Source organism: Ambystoma mexicanum, chromosome 3q (genome assembly GCF_040938575.1).
Source record: "Ambystoma mexicanum isolate Mex_15411 chromosome 3q, UKY_AmexF1_1, whole genome shotgun sequence".
Classification (NCBI taxonomy): Eukaryota; Metazoa; Chordata; class Amphibia; order Caudata; family Ambystomatidae; genus Ambystoma; species Ambystoma mexicanum.
This window is the reverse complement of record NC_090926.1, coordinates 764,228,406-764,254,844: the sequence shown is the minus strand read 5'-3', so window position 1 is coordinate 764,254,844 and position 26,439 is coordinate 764,228,406. Positions and strand designations below refer to the sequence as shown.

At 45.2% G+C, this 26,439-nt stretch overlaps 1 protein-coding gene and 1 pseudogene across 1 annotated transcript in view; both read left to right on the top strand.

The window, feature by feature from the left end:
- The window catches only part of MYO15B (myosin XVB), a 721,855-nt gene that overhangs the window by 279,231 nt on the left and 416,185 nt on the right, over positions 1-26,439 (top strand). Inside the window, exon 11 of the mRNA XM_069654768.1 lies at positions 20,776-20,852. Within this exon, the coding sequence (XP_069510869.1) occupies positions 20,776-20,852 (77 nt within the window). The remainder of the gene's footprint in view (positions 1-20,775; positions 20,853-26,439) is intronic.
- Positions 14,404-15,602, top strand: LOC138582636 (arginine/serine-rich protein PNISR-like; annotated as a pseudogene).

Sequence of the window (26,439 nt, the reverse complement as noted above, 5' to 3'; positions counted from 1 at the left end):
GTATTTTTTGCTACAAAGTACACATCAAAAAGGCATGTGTTTCGCCCAAAACACTTTTTCGAAGCTAGTGCAACGTATAAGGGGAACATGAAATCAAATGTAATTTGGCAGAGTAAATGAAACAGGTCACTGGCATGATAGCCAGCGGGCGAAGCCATTGTTCCTCAGCAGGAACTGTAACCATTGACTTCAGGTCCCAGTCGCCATGTTCTTCTGCTTGTACGTTGCCTTAGCATTAAAACAGTCTTCTATGTTAAACACGTTTGTCAGCTTGAAGAACACTTTGAGCCAAATTCTAGCACATCTCATCATTTGTGCTAAAAAAAGAAAGGTGCAACCTATTCTCAAATGCCCTTTTCACCACTTTGTGCATTTTCAGAAATCAGGGGTCATTTCTGCATACATTAAAGTGAATCCTGAATTGACAAATGGGATGTACTTTAAAATGCATGATAGACAAAGACATTCTCCTGCATCACTTGCGTTTGTATTCTTCGAGTCAGGATAGGGGGGGTGTTTTCTTTTTGTAGCATTTCACAACGCCATGCCATTTAGGAGCCTTTCGCTGTGAAATGGGTTCCCAGCACCCACGTTGTTGCTGGGAGCATGTAAGGCATTTGGGTTGCCAGCAACACTAATGTATGCAAGGTGGCCTTATCACCGCATCTTTTTCGCTTTTTTTGTCCAGCCCCTTGATAGGTGCATGTCATATTTGAAATTAAGGTGACGTTTGCATTTGTGAAATGAGCGCAAATAAAAAACGCTCACCCTCTTTCTTTTGCATTTGTTTTTTGAGATTCTGCCCCTTTGTATCATTAAAAGAAACACACTATGGGATATAGATTAAGTGCCTACAGATAATGGCGTTTTACCATCGTATGAGGGCGGAAGAGCCCTTCCGTGGTCCCAGCTGATGCGAAATTCATTGTGGCCTGGAAACACTTCCTGGTTCTCCCCTTCTCCCTGTGGGTATAGTCTGAATTGCGACGCATTTCGTGTGATGACTCTGCCCGGGGATGAGCAGTCACCATTGATCGATTTATCTGGGATACGACCAGGTGGTTGGGGTCAAATCTGGACTCTGATTTCCTCTCTTGCTTTTGACAGACAGTACCAGTTTACAACAATGACGTTTTTGTGTTATGTCTCTCATCCACATAACTTTTCATTTCTTGTATCCCCTCTCTTTTGAATTCTATACCCCACAAAATAGATTGGGATGTGTATATTGGAACAGTCACCTCTCTCTTTCTTGTTAGATGGGCAGCACATCAGCATCAACCTAGGGACAGCACCCCCTCATAGGGCCAGGGTGTACTTCTATCGAGGGACAGTGCTGGTGGACCTGGTGATTAAATCCGGCATCCTATTACTGTAGTTGAAACAGTTTGTTATGTGGCGGATTACCCTCTAAATACTCTCCTGGAAGATCTCAGCGGTGGATGATATGCCGGAGCTGAGCCTTTTATATCTGATTAGACCCTCATGCGTGGCAAACGTGGTTATGTATCTGGATTGTTCGTCCAATTGAATCTGGTGATAATCGTTGTACAGATCAAGTTGAGAAAATGCCTTTGCGCCATTCAACAAGCTAATCATGTCATCCAGATGCATACCTGGATGCCGTTTCCGTCCGAATGCCCTGTTTGCTTGGTGCATGTCTACTCAGAGGCGGATCTTGTTAAATGACCCTTGCTTCGGTACAGCCACCACATGCGAGACCCATTGAGTGGGACCGCATTCTGGCATCAATGATATCCTCGTTCAACAGACACTGAATCTCCTTTGCTACCTGTGGCTGTGGGTGAATGGGTATTTTCCTCGGCTGCTGTGCCACTGGTGGCACTGACTTGTCTATGTGAAGAGTCACTGGGTCTCCCTTGAGGCTTCCGATGCCCTTGAATAATTCCAGAAACTGTTGAGCAATTGGCACATTATGTCTCATGATACATGTTACAGCGGTATTGTTCATCTCAACCGCCGTGGGGTGGCCTAGTACATTGCTTCCTGGTACTTCGCCTTGGAGGACGTGTAGTTCTGCCATAGCACGTCTACCTTTGTAGCTGAGAAAGGTAGAACATTTCTCATGATTTTTGATATGTCCCTTGGCCACACTTGGGAAACTTTTAGTTCTGAGGGTGTTAGTTGAGGTGGGGGTCTAATTTTGCAAAATTCAGAACAAAATGTTCAGAGTGGCACCCGTGTCAATGATGAATTTGGTGGGGTGTGCCCCTATTTGAATGTCAATGTCTCCTTCCGGGGCTGTCACTACATCATTCATCATATAGCCATAGTCATGTTGATTCCTTTTGGACATGGGCGGAGGGGAAGGAGATCTTCGTTTGATCTGCCTGATGTGGCTCACAAGGTCTCTTCTGGCAGGTGGTCTCTTCTAGGGATCAGAGTTTGTGCGTGTTAGCACATTGCAAACCCTGGCCATGTGATTTTCTCTCCCACAGGTGGTGCATTTGTGTACAAAGGTGGAGCATCTCACTCCTTCCTCATGTGGAAAGGGTAGGCCGGATATGTAACATCTTCCAGTCGACACGTACTTTATCGAAGTTACAGCAGCAGTGTCTCTCTTCCCCCTTGAGTGATGTGATATGCCTGTTCTCTTGCAGGCCCCTTGTTTGTTGCCATCTGGGATGCCTGCAAATCAGCTCTGGCCTCTGTCCTGGCCATTTGCAGGATGGTGGCAAGCGGGAGAGGCTCACGGAGTAATTATTTCCTAAATGCAGACAACAGCCACCCTCCGATAATTCGGAGTCGGATGGCTTCTTCATTTGTAAACTTGCAGAATTCCCATTGAGCTACCGACTTAATCGAGTCTCAAAAGCGTCCATAAACTCACCCGTCGTCTGACACGCTGTGTTGAAGGTGTTTGTTTCATGGCCTTATGCTGGGGGTTAAACTAAGCACTCCGTGCCCCCTTAAATCCCTCATATGTATGTATCTCATCAGGCGTGAATGTAGGGATGAGGTCCTCAACTTAATCCCCCACCAGGTTCATTAAAAGCCTCCTCGCAAATGTGTCTGCAGCGTGTTCATCGTCTGCTGGCATGTAGTTTTCAAATCAGCAGAGCCATCAATCCCATCGTTGTCCAAGGGCTTACTGATCTCCCATGTCAAAAGAAGCTGGTCGGCAAAATGCAGCTGCACTCAGTGATTTCTGATCTTGTCCTTCACTTTCCGACATTTCGAGGGTAGCGCAGTATCAGGATAGCTGTCACTATTGACTCTGAGCGGTCACGATGTGAAAGGGTGAGGTGGAATGGGCTAAGCAAATCGCACCTTTGTTGGCAATTTAGTGTTCCCAGCTGATGCGAAATTCACTGTGGCCTGGAAACGGGCTTCAGACCAGGCTTTAGCACAGAATCGGCTCTATTCAAATGTAAGTCCAATAGGATATCTAATATTAACGAAGGGAAAACCATGCTACTGATGTCATTGGACTTATCATCTGCATTTGATTTACTGGACCACTCATTGCTTCTGACTAGATTACAGGAGGTGGTCAACTTTAGCGATCAAGCGATGGAGTGGATGCAGTCCTTTTTAGGAAACAGAACCATGCGGGTAGGCAGTAAGCAAGCAGAGGCCGATCCTGCCCCGCTGTGCTATGGCGTCCCGCAGGGGGCTTCTTTGTCCCCTGTTTTGGATAACATCTTTACAGCTCCACTTTTCCAGCTACTAGAACCAAAAAGGATATGTTTCTCAAACTATCCCGACGATTCACAATGCCTTATCCCTCTATCAGGTAATTATGAGAAGGACTCCGAAATGGTGAAAGAAATGTACAAACCTATACAAGAATTGATGGATACGAATGGGTTGGCCTTGAACCACAAAAAAACTGAATTTATGATCATTGGTTCTAGGCCCAGATTATTGAAGCTTAACGCGGAAATAGGATGCATTCCGCATTGCTAAACACAACATCTCCACAAAAGGAAAAATAAAAATATTGGGTGTTGCATTTGATCAGACATTAAGCATGACAGTACAGGTCAATAGCCTTGTTTCGGCTTCAGCTTATTATATGAGGCTACTTTCTCATATTTGCCCATTTCTCTCCCAAAAGGGCTGCGAAACAGTTGCCCGGGCCATTATTTAGTCTAGAATTGACTATTGTAGTTTTCTATTAGTGGGTATTGGTAAAGGAGAACTGTCTAAACTCCAAGTAGTGCAAAACAGCACCATTAGAGCGATTATGGGGATGAGGAAGTGTGAACATGTATTGGAGATGCAGAGAAGTCTGCATTGGCTTCCCATAGTAGCTAGGATAGATTTTAGGGTACTGACGATAACCTATAAATCCTTGGCAGGGCTCTTCCCTGCAGACATAACCGGCAGACTTAAAAACAAGCTAGAATAACGCACCCTGCGCTCAAGCAGTCTTAAACTGATGCAAATACCTAAAGCCAACCTTGAATTAGTAAAAAAAAAAGGTGCTTTCTGTGTGGCTGCTCCCTTCAAGTGGAATGCCCTGCCCATTGAATTAAGAAGCTGCTCGTCTCAGGAGTGCTTTAATAAACATCTGAAAATGCATCTGTTCAGATAATCCTGGGTTAGGGCTAGCGTGGACCTATGTTAATACATTGTACTATCTTCTAATTTCTTCGCCGCCCGTATGCCCCAGGGCCACTTTGGCAGTGTCTTAAAATAATTTAAAGTAAAGTAAACACCCTCTAATTTGTGCTACTTGTCTCGAGGGAAAAAGGCTAGATAAATAAACACATAGAGACAGGTTCAGTTGCTTCCTTTCCTTAATTTTCGTGCCGGTGAACTGCAGAGTGCAGTAAAACCCTTTGCCCATGCACCAGTGCGCGCATCCCCATTGGTCTCTGTGTGTGCGTCAGGGCTCCTCGTTAAGAAGCACTTAACCGCGTCTGTCCCGGACACGACAAGCCCCAATTCCTTTCAGTCGATAAAGAGGATGGAACGGGACCAGCTATTGTCATAATAGCTGCAAATATTTGAGCATTTGGGGTCTATGATATACAGATTCATGATCTTTGACAAAATCAATGAATGAGGACAACACTTAGATATATTTAGTAAGATTATTAGTGACCAAGGCTGACAATCTTTCCATGAATAGTATCTCCCATATTTTCGCCCACCAGTATGCTACTGGGGCCTTTTGGGGGCCTTCCAAAATCAAACTATAGTTAGGCATGTCCTATTAAGCAAGTGGATATTAGCCTTGCACTGTGTCCGAGAGTGGATATGCCCCCTCCTCATCCGTAACCCTGAAATCAGTTGAAACTGGGTTTCATGGTAGCTGTGTTCCCACTACCACTTTGATCCATGCTAGCAATTCTTTCCAATACTCTTGTATTGTGGGCCACCACATATGTCCCAGGTCTCCAGTGTTGCCACAATTACGCCAACATGTTCTCAATTCATCTGGGGAAATCTTTTGTATTCCGTCAGGAGTTAGGTACCAACGATAACACGTTTTGTAAGCACATTCCTTCACTACCGTGCAAAAAGAGCTTTTCCGTGTCTGCTCCCAAATAGAGGTACCATGACTTTAATGGGATCGGGACATCCAATTCTCTCTACCCACTCTTCAGATAGGGCAAAGTATCATCTAACTCTTCCAGGTTGAGCCTATTGTAGCATTGTTATATCTTTTTAGAGACACTGCCTTTAGCGATCAGCAGTTTTAATCCTGTAGGCCTTCTTGTACCCACCTCCTTCACTGTCTTATTGGAGATCCAATTCCTCAGATGGAGGTGGGATACTTTTGCTCTCCTATGCTCTCTTTCACGTGGATTCCTTCCTCCCATCGATTCCTCATCTTTGATATCTATCTCCCAGCGCAGTTGCTCTTGGGAAATCTTTCCACTGCTATGGGGCACAGTGAGGCTTCACGTTGGCTCCTCTGGATGCCTCTATACGTTCCCATGCAGAAATGACATAGGGGCCAGTATATATAGAGGCACTGCGCCATTTGACTTAAGTAACTTTTTTCCACACACTCTGCTCACTTTAGGAACACCGCTTCTTTGAAGTTTTCTCACTTCTCATTACTTTCGACATTATGCCAAAGTCTTCTGGGTTTAAACCCTGCATCGACTGCATATTTCTGTCTAGGATCCTCACTGGATTTGTCTTTGTTCCCTGGGTGGGCGGCACGGCACGCAGGATTGCACGTTGTGTAAGTCAATGCACCCCAAGGCACGTCAGGAGCGGGAGACAAAGCTGTTCATCTTCCTCCACACGGAGAAGAGTGACAAGAGGACTTGTTCACTCCGCTGTGGATCACAACTCCAAATGATGGTCCCCGGTTCAGAAGGAGAAAAATGAAAAAGACGCACTGCAAGAGGTCTCAGTCTCCCAGCAGTTTGCCAAGGCACCATTCTTCTTCCTCGTCAAAGAAGAGGAGCCACCACTACAGGAATGTGCCAGAAGATCAGGCACCACATTAGATCAGGTACCTTTCCACAACCGATCCTCTACTCCAGGGGAATGGAAGGCCTTCAGGCTTAAGATGCTGACAACTTTGCCAAGGCCCAGGCACCGCTGACTTCACCTTGGCCCCGCTTGCAGCATCAGAGTTCACTGCACTCAGACGAGCTGGCACAGATACCGATATGTCGTACAGCTGTGCGCCCTCTGGCCAAAACCGTGCGAGTGATGGACAAGATCCCTTCTCAAGGCTGCACCACTTCGTCTTCAGACGTCGGTCTTCCAACCTCTAGACTGCCTTCCTCAGTGCCACAGGCACAGGCCAGAGTCAGTGATGCCGGAATTTCTCAGGAATAGGCCTTGCTCCCCAAGGGTGCATTCATGTCCTGAGAAAGACATTTATAATGAAGACAGGGTTCACATTTATTTTGGTTAAGAACCCCTTGAACCTAGGGAAGGTAAGGGCTTCCCAGAGGAGTTCTATGGTGAGCAAGGAGAATAGGTGGATCTTGCAGCCGACTTGCTCTCTGCTCCCACCCCAGGTATGCCACAGCAGCTTTTCAGCACCTGTTTGCCAAGGTGGTGGATACTATAGGATTGTTGGCCCTCTCCTGAACCACGGTACAATATGAGCTCACAGATATTCTGGATGAGGGCGCAAAGACGGAAACACTGTTGCCATTCACCAAGCTATGGAGACACCAGTCCTTCAGCTGTGGTCCAAACCAGCCTGGGGGCTGACTATAGACCAGGATCTGGCAAATAGCACAGACTGTCACCCACAGACCCACTGTTCCTTTTTGCCATGCATCGTTGGGGAGCTTTGTCGTTAATCCACTCAAACCTGAAAACAACATCTTTCCCCTCTTTGCCACCCGCCAGGGAGAGCAAAAGACTGGATGCATGGGGCAGGAATATTTTGGGATCTGCAAGCCTGGGTGTGTGATTAGCGAGGCGACTTCCCACCAGATCCTCCAATCTGCCCTGGATACCACTGACTGTGTGGCCAGGACGATGGCTACCTGCACGGTTTTGAGGAGATACTCTTGGCTGAGAACATCAGTTTTGGTCACAGTTGTCCAGGAGAAGCTTCTAGACACACTGTTTGATGGCAACAACCTGCATATGATCCTCCTGACCATCCACCGTACAGCCAGTTCTCGTCTCCGGACCCTCTTCTAGGGGAAGCGGTCTAGCATCTTCTGGCAATGGGTGCCATGGACCTGGTGCCCTACTCAGAATTAGGCAAGGGGTGGTATTCAACCTATTTTATGGTGCTGAAGAAAGGACAGGGGCCATCACCCCATCTTGGATATGAGGTTTCTGAACTTTTACTTAATCAAGGACGAATTCAAGTTGGTTACCCTATCCCACATCCATCAGGCTCAGGACCTGCACGTTTGGCTGGTCTCAGTGGATGAATACTTCCATGTGCCGATCCACAGGAAGCAGAAGAAGTACAAGAAGTAGATTTATGGTGGGAAATTGCCATCACCAGTTCAAGGTCCTGCCATTCGGCACCAAGGGTCTTCACCAAGCTGCTGGCACTGGTAGCAGCTCACCTTGGAAAGGAAGGTATCCATGTTTTTCCCAATCTTGATGTCTGGCTCGACCGAGCTTGCTGCCCACACAATATGTTGGTGCACATGTACCGGATGTGCAGCCTGTTGCACAGTTTGGGCTTTTGCCTCAACTTCAGTTTTTGCCATCCCAGTCCCTCATTGAGGTGGTATTGGGCACTCGCTTGGGCCAGGCCTTCCTGCCTGAGGACCAAGTAGCAAACATCACCAGGATGGTACATTTCTACGAGCCACAGGAAATGGCTGGGTCTTATGGCCTCCTGCATCCTTATTGTGTCAGAGGCTTCACTGCGCATGATGTCGCTTCAGTGGCTTCTCACTTGCCTGTGGTCTCAAGTTCAGAGATGTAACTCAGTACCTCTCCAGTTCTCAGAGAAGGTGTCAAAATACCTGGAGTGGTGGTTCTGGAGGGACAATCTGCTGAAGGCTGTGTTGTTTCAATAACCCTGGCCACAACTGTCTTTAATCACGGATACACCCCTGAAGGGCTGGGCACTCACCTCCAAGATCTGTTTGGTGAGCGCCCTTTGGTCTCAACTGGAGTTCCAGAAATGCATCCATTTTCTGGTGTTGCAGGCAATCAGGCTGGTCTTGGTCGCTTTCCTCCCTTCTCTACTTTGCCAAACTATGTTGATCCTGACAGACAACAGAGTGGCCATGCACTACCTCAACAAGCGAGGTGGAGTGGGCTCTTTACCTCTGTGCACAGTAGCAATACGATTGTGGTTCTGGGCCCTGGAGAACAGCATGTCTTATCTGGCCGGCAAGGAAAACGTGTTGGTGGATGCCCGAATCAGACTCTCTTTTGCTTCACATGAGTGGGAGCTCTGTCAGGAAGTTCTGAAGGAGGTGTTGTCGCATTGGGGGACACCTCAGGTGGGCCTTTTTCTCGCTTCCAATGTGAACCAGAAGTGCAAGTGGTACTGCTCTAAGAACCTCCCTTTGCAGGAAGCTCTGTAAGACGCTTTGACATTCAAGTGAGACTTTGAACTCCTGTATGCGTACCCACTGATCCCTGTCAAAACTCTGGTTATAAGGACGCTAAGCCTGTTTGAGTCCACGATGATCTTCATTGCTCCGGACTGGGACTGGAGAACATGATACCTGGAGTTGTTGGACATGGGCATCTGCCCTCCATGGTGTCTTCCGCAGAGAGCAGACCTCCTTTCCCAATCTAAGGGACGGATCCTACAACTGAACCTTCATGCTTGGCTCCTGAATGGTTGCTAGGAGACCCACCTCCAAATCCATGTATGCATGCATGTGGCGTAAATTGGTGCCAGAGAAGGATCTGGACCCTTTTACTTGCTCTACATCCTTTGTTCTGGATCTTCTGCTATTATTTATTTATTGTTCAATTATAAGACGCTTAATATCGGTGAATGGTTTCTAAGCGCGGGATCAAACCTGTGTTGCGCTGCATTGTCTTGCTTCCAAGACAAATGCATTGCCCCGACAGGCCTGCAGATTGACACTATGAATAGGTACCTTGCTGCCATTTCGGTTTTGAAGAGGGTTCTTTTTCAACTATCCCAGCGGCCATGCAATTTCTACGGGGGTCAATGCAATCCATGTCCCCCACACAAGTTCGTTGTTCCGGTGTGGTATTTTAATTTAGTGTTAACTTTTCTTATGGGAGCTCTGTTTGAGACCCTTCATTCTTGTTTGTTAAGATTGCTCACACTTAAGGTGATTTTCCTGGATGCCATGACTTCCACTAAATGGTTGAGTGGGCAACAAGATCCATCTTCCTGTCTTTTTTCTCTGCCTCAACCTTCCAAGGCAGAGGAACAATTCTGCTGGTGGACTGGGGGACAAGCCATAGGTGTGCGTGTACAATTTACTCTAACACCTTACATTAGCGGTTCTACTAACCCCTACATCCTACCTGCAGTCATGTCTGAACCTTTCTGTCTTTGGGTGCCCATATTGTAAATCAATGTATATGCTCCCCCCACGAATGGAGGACAAATTGACTTGATGCATGTTGTTGAGGGTCTTTTGTTCTCTTGGTTTGAGCTATGTCCATAGGGAAGAGTAATTGTAGTGGCCCTCAATGGCACTCAATGGCACTCTCACTCGGCCCTCAATGGCGACATTTCGAGCAGCAAAACATATACAGAGCCACGTGTTAAACATTGCTCTAGAAGTGCGGGTTGGGGGTTGCTAATTGGATCATATGATATGCTTTGTCTTAATAATAGTGGGGAACCAAGTGAGGACGTCTCGTCCCACATGGACCAATGGCAGAGTAAATTCCTGTCTTGATTATATCTTGACAGATTATGACACTGCTAATCAATGTAGTGATCTAGTCATAGAGCATAATAGGTACAGTGATCATGCAGTCTTGAAATGGTCTACACGTCTGGACAAGCCCAGCTGTAGCAGAATACTGGCGATCGGGTGACGATAAACTCCCAAGGAAACCGTATCACATGGTCAAAATTGAATTTAAACAAGCTTTAATAAAGAAATCTCAGAAAGGGAATATTCCCTTTTAGGCTGGCTTGAAAGCCATGGCTGGGATTTTGATGGGATGATCAGGATACTGAGCAAACAACTTGGTCTAAATAAATACATTGCTATTAGAGCTGCTTCGGGTTATGGTTCTTTTAATATCTTAATACAAACAAAAAAAGGGAATATTGCAGTTGCCAGAGCTAAGGTAATGAGAGATAGGATGATCCCCTTGACTGATAAAAGAGGAACAATGTCAAACTTGTCCACACGCTATAAAAACTGGCTCAAGGCTCACAAGGTCTCATTGTCCAATGTTAACTGGATGCTCCTTTTTAAGTTATTACACGGAAATGACAACAGAAAATGCTGGTCTCTTATTAGGAAATTCACATCAGCACGGACAGTCCAGGAAGATAACGTGATTTTGGGCATGATATGGAATAATGCAATACAAATTCTATATTGTGATGCCAACATTGAACCCGATACTGTGGTATCCTGGCTATCCGGCGCGGATGAGAAGTTATCATTTGACATCGAAGACTTACTACTAATCATTAAGAGGCTTAATAATTCCTGTGCACCTGGACCTAATGGTCTGGCAAATGCGATTATTAAGTCTAATCCTTTGTTCTGGGCTACCACACTGTCACAACTATTTCATAATATCCATATTACAGGTAACATCCCCGAGAGTTGGCGGATGACAGTGATATGATATGATATGATATTGCATTTATAACGCGCCCATACACAGGTGTTTCAGGGCGCGACTAGGCAAGGGAGGGGAAACAGTGGGAAGACAGACAACGATCCTACTAGGCCAGGTGTTATTCAGATCGCGCAAGTGCAAGGGTAGGGAGAAGGAAAAGTGCCTGGGGGAAGGAAGAGGGGAAAAGTGCAGTGCAAGGGATAGAAGAATAAATAAGATCAATAAAGCGGCCAGATGGTAGCAAGTGCAGGGTAAGAGCAAAATAAGTGCTGGTAGGGGACTGTAGGGATACAGAAAAACAGTCCCCAGGTACGTGGGATTGCCAGGGGGGCAGGGCAGGTGCAGGGCCTGGACCCAAGTTCAGAAAAGGTGGCCAGGTAACCAGTGCAGTTTCAGACAGGAAAATCAGCAGGGGAGAGAGGCAGAGAAAGCAGAAGCAAAGAGGAAGGTTTTGAGGTGTTTCCGGAACTGGAGATGGTTCTCCTCAAGTTTCAGGGAGGCAGGAAGGCTGTTCCAGAGGAAGGCCCCTGCTGAAGAGAGAGCTTGTCCACCCACTTGTTGCATGGAGATGCCACTGACCCTGAGGGAGTTGGAGGCAGATGAGCGAAGAGCTCGAGAAGGAAGGTATTTGGGAAGAGAGAGTTGAAGGTATTGCGGCTCCAGGCCCCAGAAGGCCTTGTGGACAATGCAGAGGGTTTTGAACTTAATCCTTGCAGCCACTGGGAGCCAGTGCACAGATTTTAGTCCTGGAGAGATACGATCCCTGGGCTTGAGGCCAAGGACAAGTCTCGCAATCCTGTTTTGGATAAGTTGAGAGGGCAGAGAGAAGAGGCAGGCAGATTAAGATAGAGACTGTTGCAATAGTCCATCTTAGAGAGAACCCAGGCTTTGGAGACAGTGAGCTTCTGGGGGAAGGAGAGGAAAGGAAGAATACCTCTGAGGAGGTGCAGCTGGTAGTGTGATTTCTTAGAGACGTCTGAGATGTGAGGAGAGACGGAGAGTGTGGAGTCGAAGATGACCCCAAGGTTTTTAGCGTTGCAGGTGGGGGCAAGAAGAGGGCCAAGAGAGGCCGGCCAGAGAGCTGCAGGGAAGGAGGAGTGGGTGTGCCGATGAGTAGAATCTCAGTCTTACTGGCATTAAGGCAGAGGTCATTGGTGGCACACCACTCCTGGATAGCAGACAGTCAGAGATGAGGGAAGGAGAGGAGGAGGCAGAGGGTAGCCTGAAAATGAGCTGGGTATCATCCGCATAGCACTGAAAGTTGGGGCGTAGAGCAGTGATGCGATGGGCAAGGAGTGCCAGGTATTGATTGAACAGCCAGGGAGAGAGGTTAGATCCCTGGGGGACACCACAGGTAGAGAAAAAGATATCGGAGAGGAAGGACCCAAGTTGGACCTGGGAGGGTCGGTTGGAGAGGAAAGAAGTCAGCCACGCCAGGGCCTGTCCAGTGATACCCAGGTTGTCACGGAGACAGTTGAGCAGGATGGCATGACTGACAGTGTCAAAGGCAGAAGAGAGATCAAGCAAGATGAGGACACAAGGGGTGTTGGAGAGCAGGTCTTCACGGATGTTCAGGAGAGCAGTTTCCGTGCTTCTGGCAGCCCTGAAGCCAGACTGATGGTCATGAAGACAGCCAACAGATTTGGTGTGGAGATTAAGATGGGAGATGGCCAGTTTCTCCAGAAGTTTGCCCAGGAAGGGAGTGATGGAGATTGAGCGATAGTTAGCTGGGCAGGAGGGGTCAGCGGAGGGTTTCTTAAGAAGAGGGTGCACAAGGGAGTGCTTCAGGGGGGATGAGAAGACTCTGGTGGCTAAGGAGTGATTGCAGAAGTCAGCCAGGGCAGGAGCCAGGGAGTCGATGTGGTCCTTGATAGTTTTGGAGGAACAGGGGTTTGCCTGTTTCGACGAGACTTTCATAGATCGGACTTGTCGAGAGACCTCGTCTGCAGAGAGAAGGGGAAAGGCAGAGAAGGAGGGAGGGGGTGGCTGCAGAAGGATCAGAGGAAGAGCAGGGAGTAGAGGGAGGGAGGAGAGAGGAGGAGAGTGAGGACAGGATGTCCTGGGTTTTTTAAATGAAGTGAGAAGCCAGTGCCGTACAGAGGGCCTGGGAGGGGACAGGAGAGGTAGAGACTGCGGCAGGATTGGCCAGATCCTTGCAGATTTTAAAGAGTTCAGCCGAGTTGTTAGATGCCACAGAGATGCGGGCTTGGATATGGGCTCTCTTCTTGGTGAGAATGGAGAGCCGGTATTGCCTTTGCAGCAGGCGGCTTTCCTCATCCCGATATTCAAAAAGTGAGACAGGCGTAGCCCCTACAATTACTGGCTCCTTGCAATGATGGATAGGATTCAGAAGATTCTTTTCATGATGTTTTTTAAGAGACTAAATAAATAAGCAGAGGAAAAAGGCCTACTTAACAAACTCTAAGCTAGCTTTAGAAAGGAGCACTCTACTAAGTTGTATATCTGCGCGATACATTGCCTGATGTCAGAAGCTTCCCGCCCCAAGGCTAAGAAACTGTATCTGTGCTTTGTTGACTTTAGCAAAGCATTTACTCTTTAGCAAAGCATTTACTTTCCCCCGAGTTAGACTTTGGGTGAAGCTTCAGACTTGGGTTATTTAGCTATGTCTCCCTCATTACATCAAAATGCTGTATACTGACACTTGTGCAATGGTCCGAGAACCAAGAGGGCATGACTGCTCCGCCCATATTGAAAAATAAAGGATTAAAGCAGGGTTGTGCCTTAGCCCCCCTGCTTTACAATTGATATATTGCTGATATGGCCTTGGAGCTGGGAGTTGCGTGTAATCTTCCTCCCAAATTGGGGTGTGAACCTGTGAATTGGCTAGGGTATGCTGATAATATGGTGCTACTGGACCACACCCCAATTGGCCTCCAGCGCTCTATTGGTGTGCTGTTGGCCTATACTAAAGAAAATAATCTAAAAATTAACATTGATAAGACCAAGGTTTTGATAGTTTGTCCCAGTTCTAGAACACCTTTGTTTGGAAATTTGAGGATGCTCGTTTGGAGATAGTAAATAATTATACCCATCTCAAGGTACCCATTAGGGCTCTGCCGAAGCAATCTTCTCATGCTGCCTTTATAATGAGAAAGGTTCTGAGGAAATGGCGAGTGTTAAAGAAGTATATCTACAACAAGGATGGACAAAACATTGAGGGATTACTAGCACTGATACAGTGGGTCAGCAATCTGTGGTCCAGAATGGACAAGATGTTTCAGCAATAGAAGTTAACCCAAATAACCATGGAAGCTTCCAGTGACCCACATTTCAACAGAATGTGGCAACCAGAATGGGAAATGCATCACCAACCACCTCATCCTCCTGAACAGCAATGGATACCTCCTGTTCCTGGGCCAATGGACCTTGTACCGCCATCTGAAGGCAGTAACAGCCAGGACAGTGGTGAATTTACTTCTGAGAATAGGCACATGTTTAATCAGAACAACCATAGCTTTGGTGGACATCCTGGTAACATTTGAATTCCTCCGGTGAACCAGTTTGATTACCAGCATGGAGCTTCATTCGGTCCTCCCCATTGGTGGCTTTCATCCTCCCTACTGGCAACCAGGACCTCCAGTACCACCAGCACCTCCAGTCACTCCAGCACCTCGACAGAACCGAAGGGAACGGACCTCCTTCAGAGATCGCCAACGATCACCTGTTCCAGTACCTGTGAAGCCACCAGAGCCTCCTCCACAAATTGATGCCTTGAAACGCAGGACCCTGCCTGTCTGGATTCGGCAGGGTTTCGAAAAGATTGAACGGGAAAAACCGAAAGAATTAGAGAAACAAAGACTCGAACTGCAGCGCTTTCAGATGTCAAAAAAGCAAAAGAGTCCTTCGGAAGACACTGAAGTGGGGGATGGCTCACTTGTACCTCAGAAAAGCACCTTTGATAATGATGAGGAAGATGAGGAGGAAAATCCAGAGCAGCCTGTAAGTAGTGGCAAAGTAAGCAGAAGTCCTTCTCCACCCCCTCCGAAGGAGCCAAGTGAACCAGAAGTAACAGAAGAGGGAAAGGAATATCAGCTGATGTTGTTCACAAAAATGGTGCTAACAGAACTTCTTTTAGATGTCACAAATGAGGAAATGTATAGTGTAGCTAAAGAGGCCCACCCCCACCGTAAAGCAACAAAAGCTCCTGCAAGGCAGCTGGCACAGTCCAGTGCACTGGCTTCCCTCACTGGACTCGGTGGACTGGGTGATTATGGCTCAGCTGAGAGGGAAGAGCAAAGAAGCGAAAGAGCCTCGGAATCATCTGATATGGATGATGAGCAACTGCGATACAGAATCCGGCAGAAACAGGAAGCTTTCAGGAGAAAAGAGAGGGCTCAGTATTTACTGGAAAACAGATGGAAGAGGAAAGGAAACAAAAAGAAAAATTTGAGAGGGAGATGAATGAATGAATCTTATAGTAATAGCGCTGTTTTGTTCTTCCCTGTTCCCCTCCCTTGCCTTGTCGCGCTCTGACACAATTGTGTACGAGCGTGATAGAAATAAAATATCAATATCAACTCTCAGGAGACTGCTTTGACAAAGCACTGGTAGGCACTTTGAGTGCAAAGTTCGATGGTAAGGCTTGAGTAAAGCGAGCTCAAAGAATACCCGTGAGGAGGTGTTCTGGGTGTGGGTTGGGCAGCAACTGGGTGGGCAAATAACCAAACACCTACAGGCTTTGTGTCCCTCCTCATATGCCATTTCTCCCTGTGTGTACTCTAATGCAAACATTTCAGCTTCTAGGTGACTCTAAAGCGTTGGGCACTCTACAGCTTTGCAGGAATGTGCATGTTCACAAGCAGCATAGTCGCACTTGCTCCCTACATGCAGAAATGCGCAGTTGCACATTTCTGCACACATCCATGGAGGATGAACAATGTGTGTCTTGGTGTGTGTGTCTTGGTGGGCCACAATTGCGCATCACCCTTACGTCAATCATGGCCCTTTAAGCAAAGACACTTTTCTGTTGCGGGGCCACTTGCGCAATGGAAACATTTTCAAAAATAGCCAAATCAGAATTGAGGGATGGGCAAGCATCTATGATGCACGCATTCAGATGTTCTGTTTCTATCGAGTGTGGATGGACCGTACACCGGGCATGTGTGGTATAGGGGGTGGGGCAGTGAGTGCACCCCTAATTCACAAACAGGACTGCTCTTGGAAATGTTTTGTTCCGGGGTATCCTTGGAACCTTTCACTGCGACTGGTCTGGTCGGTCCTTGAAATGCTGGCGCTGCCTTGCTTTCAAGTCCATAGTTGAGCTGCATAGCACATTGAGCAGCAGAACTCAACGCAAGTTAGCATCAGATGATCGACATATTAAGCATATATGTGTGCCTGCTTGGGGCAGCTGTCCTTTTCCTTATCTTTTTATATGATGGTTAAGTGCATAAAGACTTACACAAAGGCATTAACTAACCCAACCCTCAATTTTCTGCATACTCAATGCACACAAAACTCACACAACCATTTCTCTGCACGCACTTTACCACACTGCATGAACAACACATAGACAGCACCTACAGCACACGAGGCCTCGCCCGATCCGATACTTGCACCAAAGCCCAGCACTCAGTGTATAACGAGCGGAAGCCGCCAACAGCACACCACCTCTCCCACTCCCCTTCTCCCGACTAACCCTACCTGCCCTCCTCCTGTTTACAGATCCGCCAGAGCGCCTGGGGATCAATTCCGTTGGTGACGGTGTGCTATATAAGTACCCTTAACATAACATAACCCGATCAGTCGAGTAAGTAAGGCTGGGCGTAAAGTCAGGAAATGTTAAGATATGCCCAGCATTCCTCCCGCACTAGTTCAGACCAGGAACAGGTGCAGGCAGAAGTGTGTGGTTTTAAATGGCCATTCCTTGGCTCTTCTGTGCATTGCCTAACACTGGAATGGCAGCGTTATGAACCGCTGCTGGCCCCCTTTTGTCAAGGGTAGAAAGGTGTTTTGCAGTCATGCAATTCTTCTGCACTTTTGAAGGCCCGTAATGTAAATCTTGTACTTGCTAGCGTCGGAGTGCGTCAACCCCTACACTCAGGTGGAAGTTGTGTCAGCGTGCACAGCCAAGCCTTACTGTGTTCCATGGGGCCAGGCCCTTCCAAGATGCATGGGTTACGGTGTGAATAAGGTGACCTCACTGGTACGGTACCTCCTCTGCCCTCTCAGCCGGTGAGGTAGGAAAACAGGCAGACAGCTCTGGAAATCTCCAATGCTTGTCCGCTAGGCTCAGTCATTATCGCAGTAGTAGCATTCACGCCCTGGCTGTCATCCCTTTCAAGAGTTCTACCTACCCAGGTGTCTTTATCCCAAGGGGGGATACTTGGAAGGGATCAGGAAGCAGCTGCTTGGAAAGGATTTGTATGGCATTGATATATATATTGGTTGTGCTCCATTGCTCCATAGATTTGCATTTATTAGCAGAGATCTCTGCCACCAAAATCACAGACACATCCACACGACACACTCAAGGCAAGTTGCGCAGTCCTGTTCTCCCCGTTGTCTGACACAAATATGTAAGGTTCGAATTGTACAGTCACACGCTGGTTCATTAACAAGCATCACTTTTTGAAAACTAAAATGAATAAAGCTCTAAGCGGATACATACATAAATCCCTTCAGACTTCCGGACAAACTATTCTAAGATCGTCCCTCCTGGGTCCTGCGTGAGGAAGGCACCACACGCCTCAGCCAGGCGTGCCTCAGCCCACCACAGCCTCACAGGTCGCCTGTGCTGAATGCAGGCTGCAGCTTGTCACCGGAGCATGGCCCGCACCTGCGCATTTGAGAGTACAGCACACTAGGGCGCGTGCATTTCCTAGGATGCCTCCGCCCCCCCCCACCCCACAATGCGCAAGCGCGAGGCAAGCCCAAATCCACAGACAGAATGTGTTGTAAACAACATTCCATTCTGGCCGAGATGTAATGTTCCCCGGCCCATACGCCCCCCCCCCCCAGTCAGTGTACCACCACCGGACAGCCTGGTTGGCAGTGGCTACACGCCCCGAACGGCAAACCCAGTCACAGAAGAACATGTACGACGTCGAAGATGACTGGGTCTCTGAGAGAGAGTCATTTAAGCAAAGTTAAAGTAACATAAAATCCAAATTGCAATTTTCAATCACAATGAAGCATTTTGCACGGCAGCTGTGCAGGCATTATCTATCATCATTCTGATCTTGATCTATGAATCCTTCCTGCAAGAAAAAAGGCCCTATTTGGTCGAGGCCTACTGGGTATAATCCGGTGGGCCAGTCCAGGCCTGGTTGCTATGCCCTTAAGACAGCTTTTTGTGGTGGCCATTACGTCAGCAAGGCGTGTAAGCGAGCTTCAGGCTCTTTCTGGCAGGCCTCCCATTATGTGTTTTTTCCAGGAGAAGGCTTCAATTAAATCCCGACCTAATTCCTGCCAAAGGTGGTATCGGAGTTTCACATCTCTCAAAACATTGACCTGCTGGTTTTCTGCCCTCCGCCTCACCCTTTCAAGGATAAGGAAAGACTGCACAGAATGACCCCAAAGAGGGCACCCAGGTACTATGTGGTCAGGACGGCAGACTTTAGATGGGATGACCAACTTTTTATTGTCTTCTCATGCTCCAGAAGGGCCTGGTGGTGTCATTCCAACAGGGACATGGGGACCTCCTCTGCATTGCAAAGGGGTGTGCTTGTGAGAGATATGTGTCGGGCAGCCACGTGGTTGTCGCTCTACACTTTACAAGACATTACAGTCTGGACATGTCGTGTGGTGCTGACACCCGATTTGGAAGAGCTGTGTTGCAAAGCTTCCTCGTTTAAAACTTTCAAACACACGCTGTACTGCTTTGTCAGTCTATCAGATGTGGAAACTGCCGGAGGATGCGATCCATTAAACGGGAAATTACTTACCAGTAATGTTCCGTCTATGGGTTCTTCTCCCGCAGATTCCTCATCGCCCTCCCATCCTGCCTCGCTATGAAAGTGCTCTGTTGCTGCTACTAGCTTCTCTTTGTTGGGGGAACGACAGTTAAAAGTTGGGATGTTTGGAACAATTAACACATTTCTGGGTACTGTCGGCATGTTGCTTACAGTATGGTGACTGTTCCTCACAAAATAGCATTTCTTGGCTTCCCTTAAATTGAATCGTGTTGGATTATTCGCTGTGGCTGCTGAGCTTGGTGGGAAAGAGTTGGGGAACTGAGGTATGAAAGTGCAGAGACGCGATATATGTACTGCCGATGTCACATCCAGAGTTGAGGAGTGGCACGGTCGACTCCGAACCACACTACGCCTTGTATCAAAAATGTTTTGGAGCAGCTGACGCTGGAATCACAGCTATCAGATGAGGAATTTGTGGGAGGAGAATCTATAGAAAGAATATTAGTGGTACTTAATTTCTCCTTCTTGAATTAATCAATTTTTCGTAGTTACAACTGTAGAAATCAAAATACTCAACAAATATTACATCATATAGTCACAATTGCTTATAAAACATACCCCATGAAGTATGGAAGTTCATCCTCGGGAGGCTGTTGCAAAGACATAAGCAATACAAATGTCAAAAAAGTTGTTATTCAGTGCACACAACCTTGATAAAAATAGTACAGTAGAAAGAAAAGTTCAGGGGTCATATTGTACAATTCTGATCTGTGTTATAAATAAAATGTACTTCAAATCAGAGATAGCATTTTGCTCCATAAGCACCCATTTAGCTACATGTCACACCTTTGCACAGTTTCATGCAGGTTTTAACACAGAGTGAAATGGCTGCACAACAGTGGCCTAGCTTTCAACTGAGTCCATAGAAGTACACTTTCCAGGTGGAGAATTACAGATTCAAGAATACGAAATCAGAGAAAGAATATTCTGTGCCCGACGGGGTAAACTACAAGTAAAACATGCATACACAGAAATAAATACTTTCTGTTGTGTGACAACACAGCAAGCAAGGCAAACTAAAAAATCATAGACATTACAGTCAATAACAGTAGAAAACATTCATCAAAAAAGCCAGGGCAGAGAAAGAAGGGATGGAGGAAAGGTACATTTTGTGGTACAACAATAATGGCAACAGGAAAAGTCAAAAGTGCAGTGAGAAATATGACAATTCAATAAAAATATGAACAGAAAACGTCAGCAATATGAAGAGGTAATAACCAAACAGCAGTCTAGATGTATTTCTTCACTCAAACAAAAGTGATATACTACAGACAAAAAGTTTATTGTTAGAAAAAAACAGTTTCTCGTGGTTATTAAAAGCAGAAAAGTCGACTTTTGCGCTGCAATATTAAACTGGATTTTTGCATGAATAGAGGACAACACACAGGGTGCTAATGAAAGAGGTGTGTGATATATTTGTTGACGTGATCATTTTGTTGATGTTTCAATGGCATAGTTGAGAAATTGAAGAGGACATATTGATCGATTAGGTGCATTTATTTGTCCTTCTGTATCTGTGTAGTGAGTTTTCTTTATATTTTAATAATGATCAGATTTATAAAAATAATATTCCGTCTAAAATAAAAATAAAATAATCTCCAATGGTCCTTACTTATCAGCCTTAAATGCATAATGTGCAGCTCTTTCTATTGTTTTTCTTTCACAGCTCACAGAAGCACAGAGTCCCCCGGGCTTGACAGCTATGTGGACCAGCTCTTCGATCCACTAACAATATCTCCTACGGTGAGTTTGCCATCTGTCTGTCTTTATGGCCTCCAAGTAAACCCAGGACTTGAGGGAGGCAGTGATCCATCTTGCCAATTTTCCCTATTGAACCGGGCAAAAGAGTGATAATAAGCAGTCGAATGTCAACTATCTCTTGCTTAAAAATGTTTCTCTTTGCAGTTCTTGTTAATTGTCCACTTATTTCTGCTTTTAATCATTTGCGACTTGTATTGCAACTTTGAAACTTTTATTCTTAGGCATTCATTTCACTACAGAAGGCTCTGAAGTATCACCATATCAAAAAAACAGTACCAGATATAAAGGCTCTCTTTAAGGCCTTGGAGCCCTGTTAATTACAACCCTCCATCTAAATCCTTGCATCAGACTCTCCTTTTTTAACAAACAAGAAATCTCAGAAGAAAAACAACAATAGTTATAAAAACATTGCCTATATAGGCTGGGGAACCTGAAATAGACTTCAAGTCTAAACCACATCCATTTTAAAGACACTCCTTTAGTTTATCTTCTCTTATAAAATACACATGTGACCAATTTTAATAATTTAGTCATGTTCTCACAGCAAGATCTGTTCTGTAGATTTCAAGAAAACATCAGCGAAACTCTGATATTGCATACCTGACATATCAGCCACCACCTTTTCCCTCTGCCCCACTGATCCATCAGAACCAGGCTTGCAATACCCAGGTCAATCATTTCTTCCAACAAAATACAGAGCTCATCGTTAGGAAATCAGTGTTCCAATGTGTGTGAGGATTGTGTCGCTGCAGCTATGGTATGCTGAGAATTTAGGGAAAACAGTGGAAACAGTCACATCGCAAAGCAATGACTTCAGATCTTCAGCCAAATGTACGTGTAGGGCTTTACGCTCTAATCCCTCTACTCCATACACCATAGACTTGGTCTTCTTTTGAACCTCCCGACTGGGATCTTCCTTGCACCGCACCTGTTCCATGTACCTTCTGGAGGTGCCAGACTTCAACAAGCTTGTTGTTTCAATTGCCTGCTCATAGTATGACGAAATAACCTTTAGCAAAGCTACAACCAAACGTTCTGTGATAAACAGATGTGTACAAAAATTTAGCAAGTTCAATTAGCTCACTCAGTCTTTGCTTGTGATAGGTGCTCTGGGTACCTAGCATATTTCCCAAGTGTGAAACACAATCCTCTTCCAGATCTCTCTTCTCTCCTCAATGAAGCGTAAACCCAGCTGCCATTGCTGTCCCTTTTCCATAATGTTTAGCGCGCCAGGGATCTAGCTGATTTGCATCGGTTCAACTTGTCCCAAAAAGGTTGACAGTTTAAGACGTAGCCCAAAAACACCTCTTCTTGCAACACTAAGCACAAGAGCACAGTAATATTCTCAAATGGGTTACTCATTGATTACAAACCGTATTGAACAATTCAGGACAAGCCCCCTTATATTTGCAAACAGCCGCCCCACCTTATGCAGGCGAAAGTGTGGAATTGTAACATGTAATACAATTCACAGATCAAGGAACTTTTCAAACTTGGGTCAACATTAATCTACCCCCTGAAAAAGTAATGCCAACATCCACACTGTCCATTTCTAAGGAGGTGGCGCTAGGGGCCTTGATGGAATACATTTCTCTCTGTGATCAGTTATGAATGTACAGGGGCCTACATGTTTCATTACTTATCTATGAACTTCTCAGGTTACCCATACTCAGTTGAAATGTCTCAAGCTATGAGTGCCAGTCTTGCTTTTTTGAGATATCAGTCAGCACTTCGATCCAGTCTGCTCTTGGGGTATCCCGGTCTGAAGTCAGTGGCCAAGCATTTAATGGTGATGAACTCTGGGGAATTCATAACTTGTCTTGTCGGACACCATTGAAATTATATTTTTTAAATGAATAATTGCTGTCAGCAAATCTGTTGCAAACGCAATTGTTTATTTTTTTATTTTATTTGTATTTGATTAAAGAAACTTCAACCTTTACAAAAAGACACAAACAATTGATGCATCATAATCAGTACATTTCGTAAAATCATCAGATACAAATATTTCTGAAACCTTAATTCAGCTTTACAAAATAGTTTAAAATACAATAAGATTTGTCCATCTGTCATTTCTAGAACAGGATTGCATTTCATGACATATCTTTCACTTTATTCACAAATTCAAACTTCTTAAAAAACCAGTCACCACTATACATACTGAAGTCGATTATCCTCCTAAACAATATTTCCAGAAAGAATCACCATCTGTAAAAAATATACTTCCTGCACAATTTTGTTAAAAAACAAAGTGTGTTGTGCAGTCAAAGCTTCACAAAAGACCAATATATGTTTCAATGAATCAAACTTTGTTGGGTTCTTACAAAAGTGACATAAAGGTTCCCCTTCTTTGATCAAGGATTTACGTAGTCGAATTTCTCACGTATAGAACAAAATCCATCTGAATCTACAAAAATCCTCTCTATAGTAGCGATTCGCAAATTTGTTAAAAAATGGTGCAAGCACCCCCAATTTCTTATGTGCCCCGTTAAAATGTTGCAACGATGGGTACTCATGAAATTTACTAATAGTGCTGCCGCAGCCCCTTTGGTACAGGGCTCGCTTTACCTGATATGGGAATGTTTCCAGGTCTGTCCTATATCTACCAATGTCCACCAAGATAGAAACACATGTTCTTTCCATTAATTCTAGCATATGATCTTTCTTATCGGTCATGGCCCAGCTCAATATTTCATACAGCGTGTTACTTGTGGGAGTTAACAATCCCCTGTACAATGTTAGCAGGCTCCATTTCAGTCTGGCTTGAATTGATTCAAGTCCCAGTTCAAATTGAATTGGCGGGATTGGCACAGCATTGGGAACCCTTAAAACCCTATGCCAGATAATTCCCTCCAGCTTATCACATAAGCTCAGGACAGCCGGACAGAGAAGTTCCGCCCCATACAGTAATTTTGGTACAACTTTTTTCCAAATAAAAATTCAGACAGAACTTGATCGAAAGCCTGCTTTACCTTTGGTTAATTCTAATCATTTGATTAGATAGGGCCAACGCACTTTGTTTCAAGTTGTGACCCATAAATATAAATGTGGTTTACTAAACACAACAAAACCCATGCACACCAGATTATCGACACACCTCCAGTTTTGGTGAATTCAAACCTAGGTACCATCAGGTAATTAGAGTTGACTCTCCTTTTCCAGCCTATAAGTATAATTTATTGCCTTCCTTTTCTTAGCGATATGCATCACTTTTGTCTTTTTAACATTTATTATTAAAGAATTAGCTTTCGCAAAATTTCCAAAGACATTAAATAACCTCTGTAGGCCAATGGGAGTGCGATCAAAAAAAAATAAATCATCGGCGTAAGCCACCAGGTTATGCCAAATTGTTTGTTTGTTTTATTATTTATAATGCACGCCAGACCCAAGGGTATCAGGGTGCAGAAAGAGACAAGCATATTTTCAGCTTAGGTTACAGGACTGTACAAATATAAACAACAAGGATAAAGTCAACAATTATATACAACAAAGATAAATTTAACAAGTTCAGAACATTTAGATATTATATACAGACAGAAATATGGCTGACTCAAGTAGCAGAGTATTGCGAAAGACCTTAGAGGAGATAGTGATGAGCTATCAGGCAGTATGTTGCGGAAAATTGACATTATGTACAGTGCAGGTTACTAGATGGAGCTGGCGGGAGGCGCCCTGTATTTTAGCGGTAATTTTCTTTAATGCAGTTGATGATGTTGTGTCTGAAGTGTGAGTATGTTTGGTCTGCCCGTATGGCAGGTGATAGGGAGTTTCACAGCTGAGCGTCTTTAACTGAGAAGCTACACCCTCCAGTTTTGGGGAGTTTAAACCTAGGTACCGTCAGGAAATTAGAGTTGGCAGTTCTTGTTGGCCTGTTGGATGATTGTCTGTTAAATCTTTCTATACGATAGCGTGGGGCGGCGTTATTTAGGCAGATATGTGTAAGCGAAGCCGTTTTTAGCATGATTTTATCGTTGGTGGTGAGTCAATTATTCATTCTCCTTGTCTCTGAAATATGATATTTCTTTTGGTATACCCAGTGCTGCTCTAAGGGCATCATTTTGGAGAATCTGAATTTTATTGATGATATACTTGTTGGCCCCCATATATAGGGCGTTGCAGTAGTGCAGTTTCGATAGAATTAGGGCTCTGGCCAAGGTAGTGCAGCTGTGCATGGAAAGGAAAGGCTTGGCAGCTCTAATTAGCTTACAGATGTAACCATTGGCAGAGGCCATGGGGTTGACTTGTTTGGTGAATGAGAGGGTGGCGTCTAAGTAGAAACCTAATGTTTTAACTTATTTGGCAACTTTGATGGTGTTGCCATTGATGTTTAAGAAGGTGTATTTGTGGCCGAGTTTATTCAAATTGGGGGTAGTGCCGAGGATGATGAGCTCAGTTTTGTCATCATTCAGGCACAGACCATGGGTGGCCATCCATACCTGGATGATGAGGTAAACTGTATTCACCAAGGCATAGTTAGTGTAGGTGATGCCAAGACCATCCTCGAAAAGGGGCTTAGTGAATATGTTGTACATGGTAGGTGAGACAGACACATGATCCCTGCCTTTGACCAATTGACCAATCTTAGGGCGTGCAAATAAGTTAGAGTCTAAGTATTCATTCTCGTCTGACACGTATAAATTAAAAAGACAAAATGCACCCCTGCCAAAGACCTGAACAAGTCACAATCTTCCTTGAGAGACTACCACTTTGATCGAGTCTGATCTGGATTGAGCTATTTTCATGGAACCCAATAATCAGTTTTAGCAGCCCATCGGGGATGTTCCACTTTACCAGCTTTCATTATAAAAGATGTCTGTCAACCCTGTCAAATGCAGCAGACAGATCTATTAATGCCGCGAATACAGAGTGATACTTCCTAGAAACAACGAGTTACAGTCCCATTGAGGTTAGTGCTATGAAACTTTTGAAAGCCAGTTTGGCACTTGTTCAACCTGCCGACCTCCTCGTCCCATGCTTCCAGATGTATTAATAAGAGGGATGCGAAGACCTTACCACCCGCATCCAGGATGGTAATTGGGTGGTAACTCTTTGGATCAGTCCTGGCACCCCTCTTAAATATTGGTATAACATATGCAGTATTCCAGGATTCTGGGTATCTGTTATCACACACTATTTCCCTAAACAGAATTGTTAGAATTGAGGACCAAAGTGGTGGATCGCTCTTAAATAATTTATTGGAAAGATAATTAGGGTCGGGGGCCCTGGAATCACTGGCTTTACATATGGCATTTATCATCATCTCTTGGTCTATCACTAATTGCCATTTATTTAGACCAGAACCAGCAAACACTGGCAACGACTCAGGAGAAAGTGTGTCCTCACAAGAATACAGAGCAGAAAAATTAGCCTCCCAATCCTCCTACAAAACAGTGTTACCGTGTAATCGATCCAGCCTGCTCTCAGGGTATCCCTGCCTGAAGCCATTGTAAGGTGATGACCTCTGGGGTATTCACAACTTGTCTTGTTGGACACCATTTAACTTATATTTTTTAAATGAATAATTGCTGTCAGCAAATCTGTTGCAAACATAATTGTAATCAACAAAATA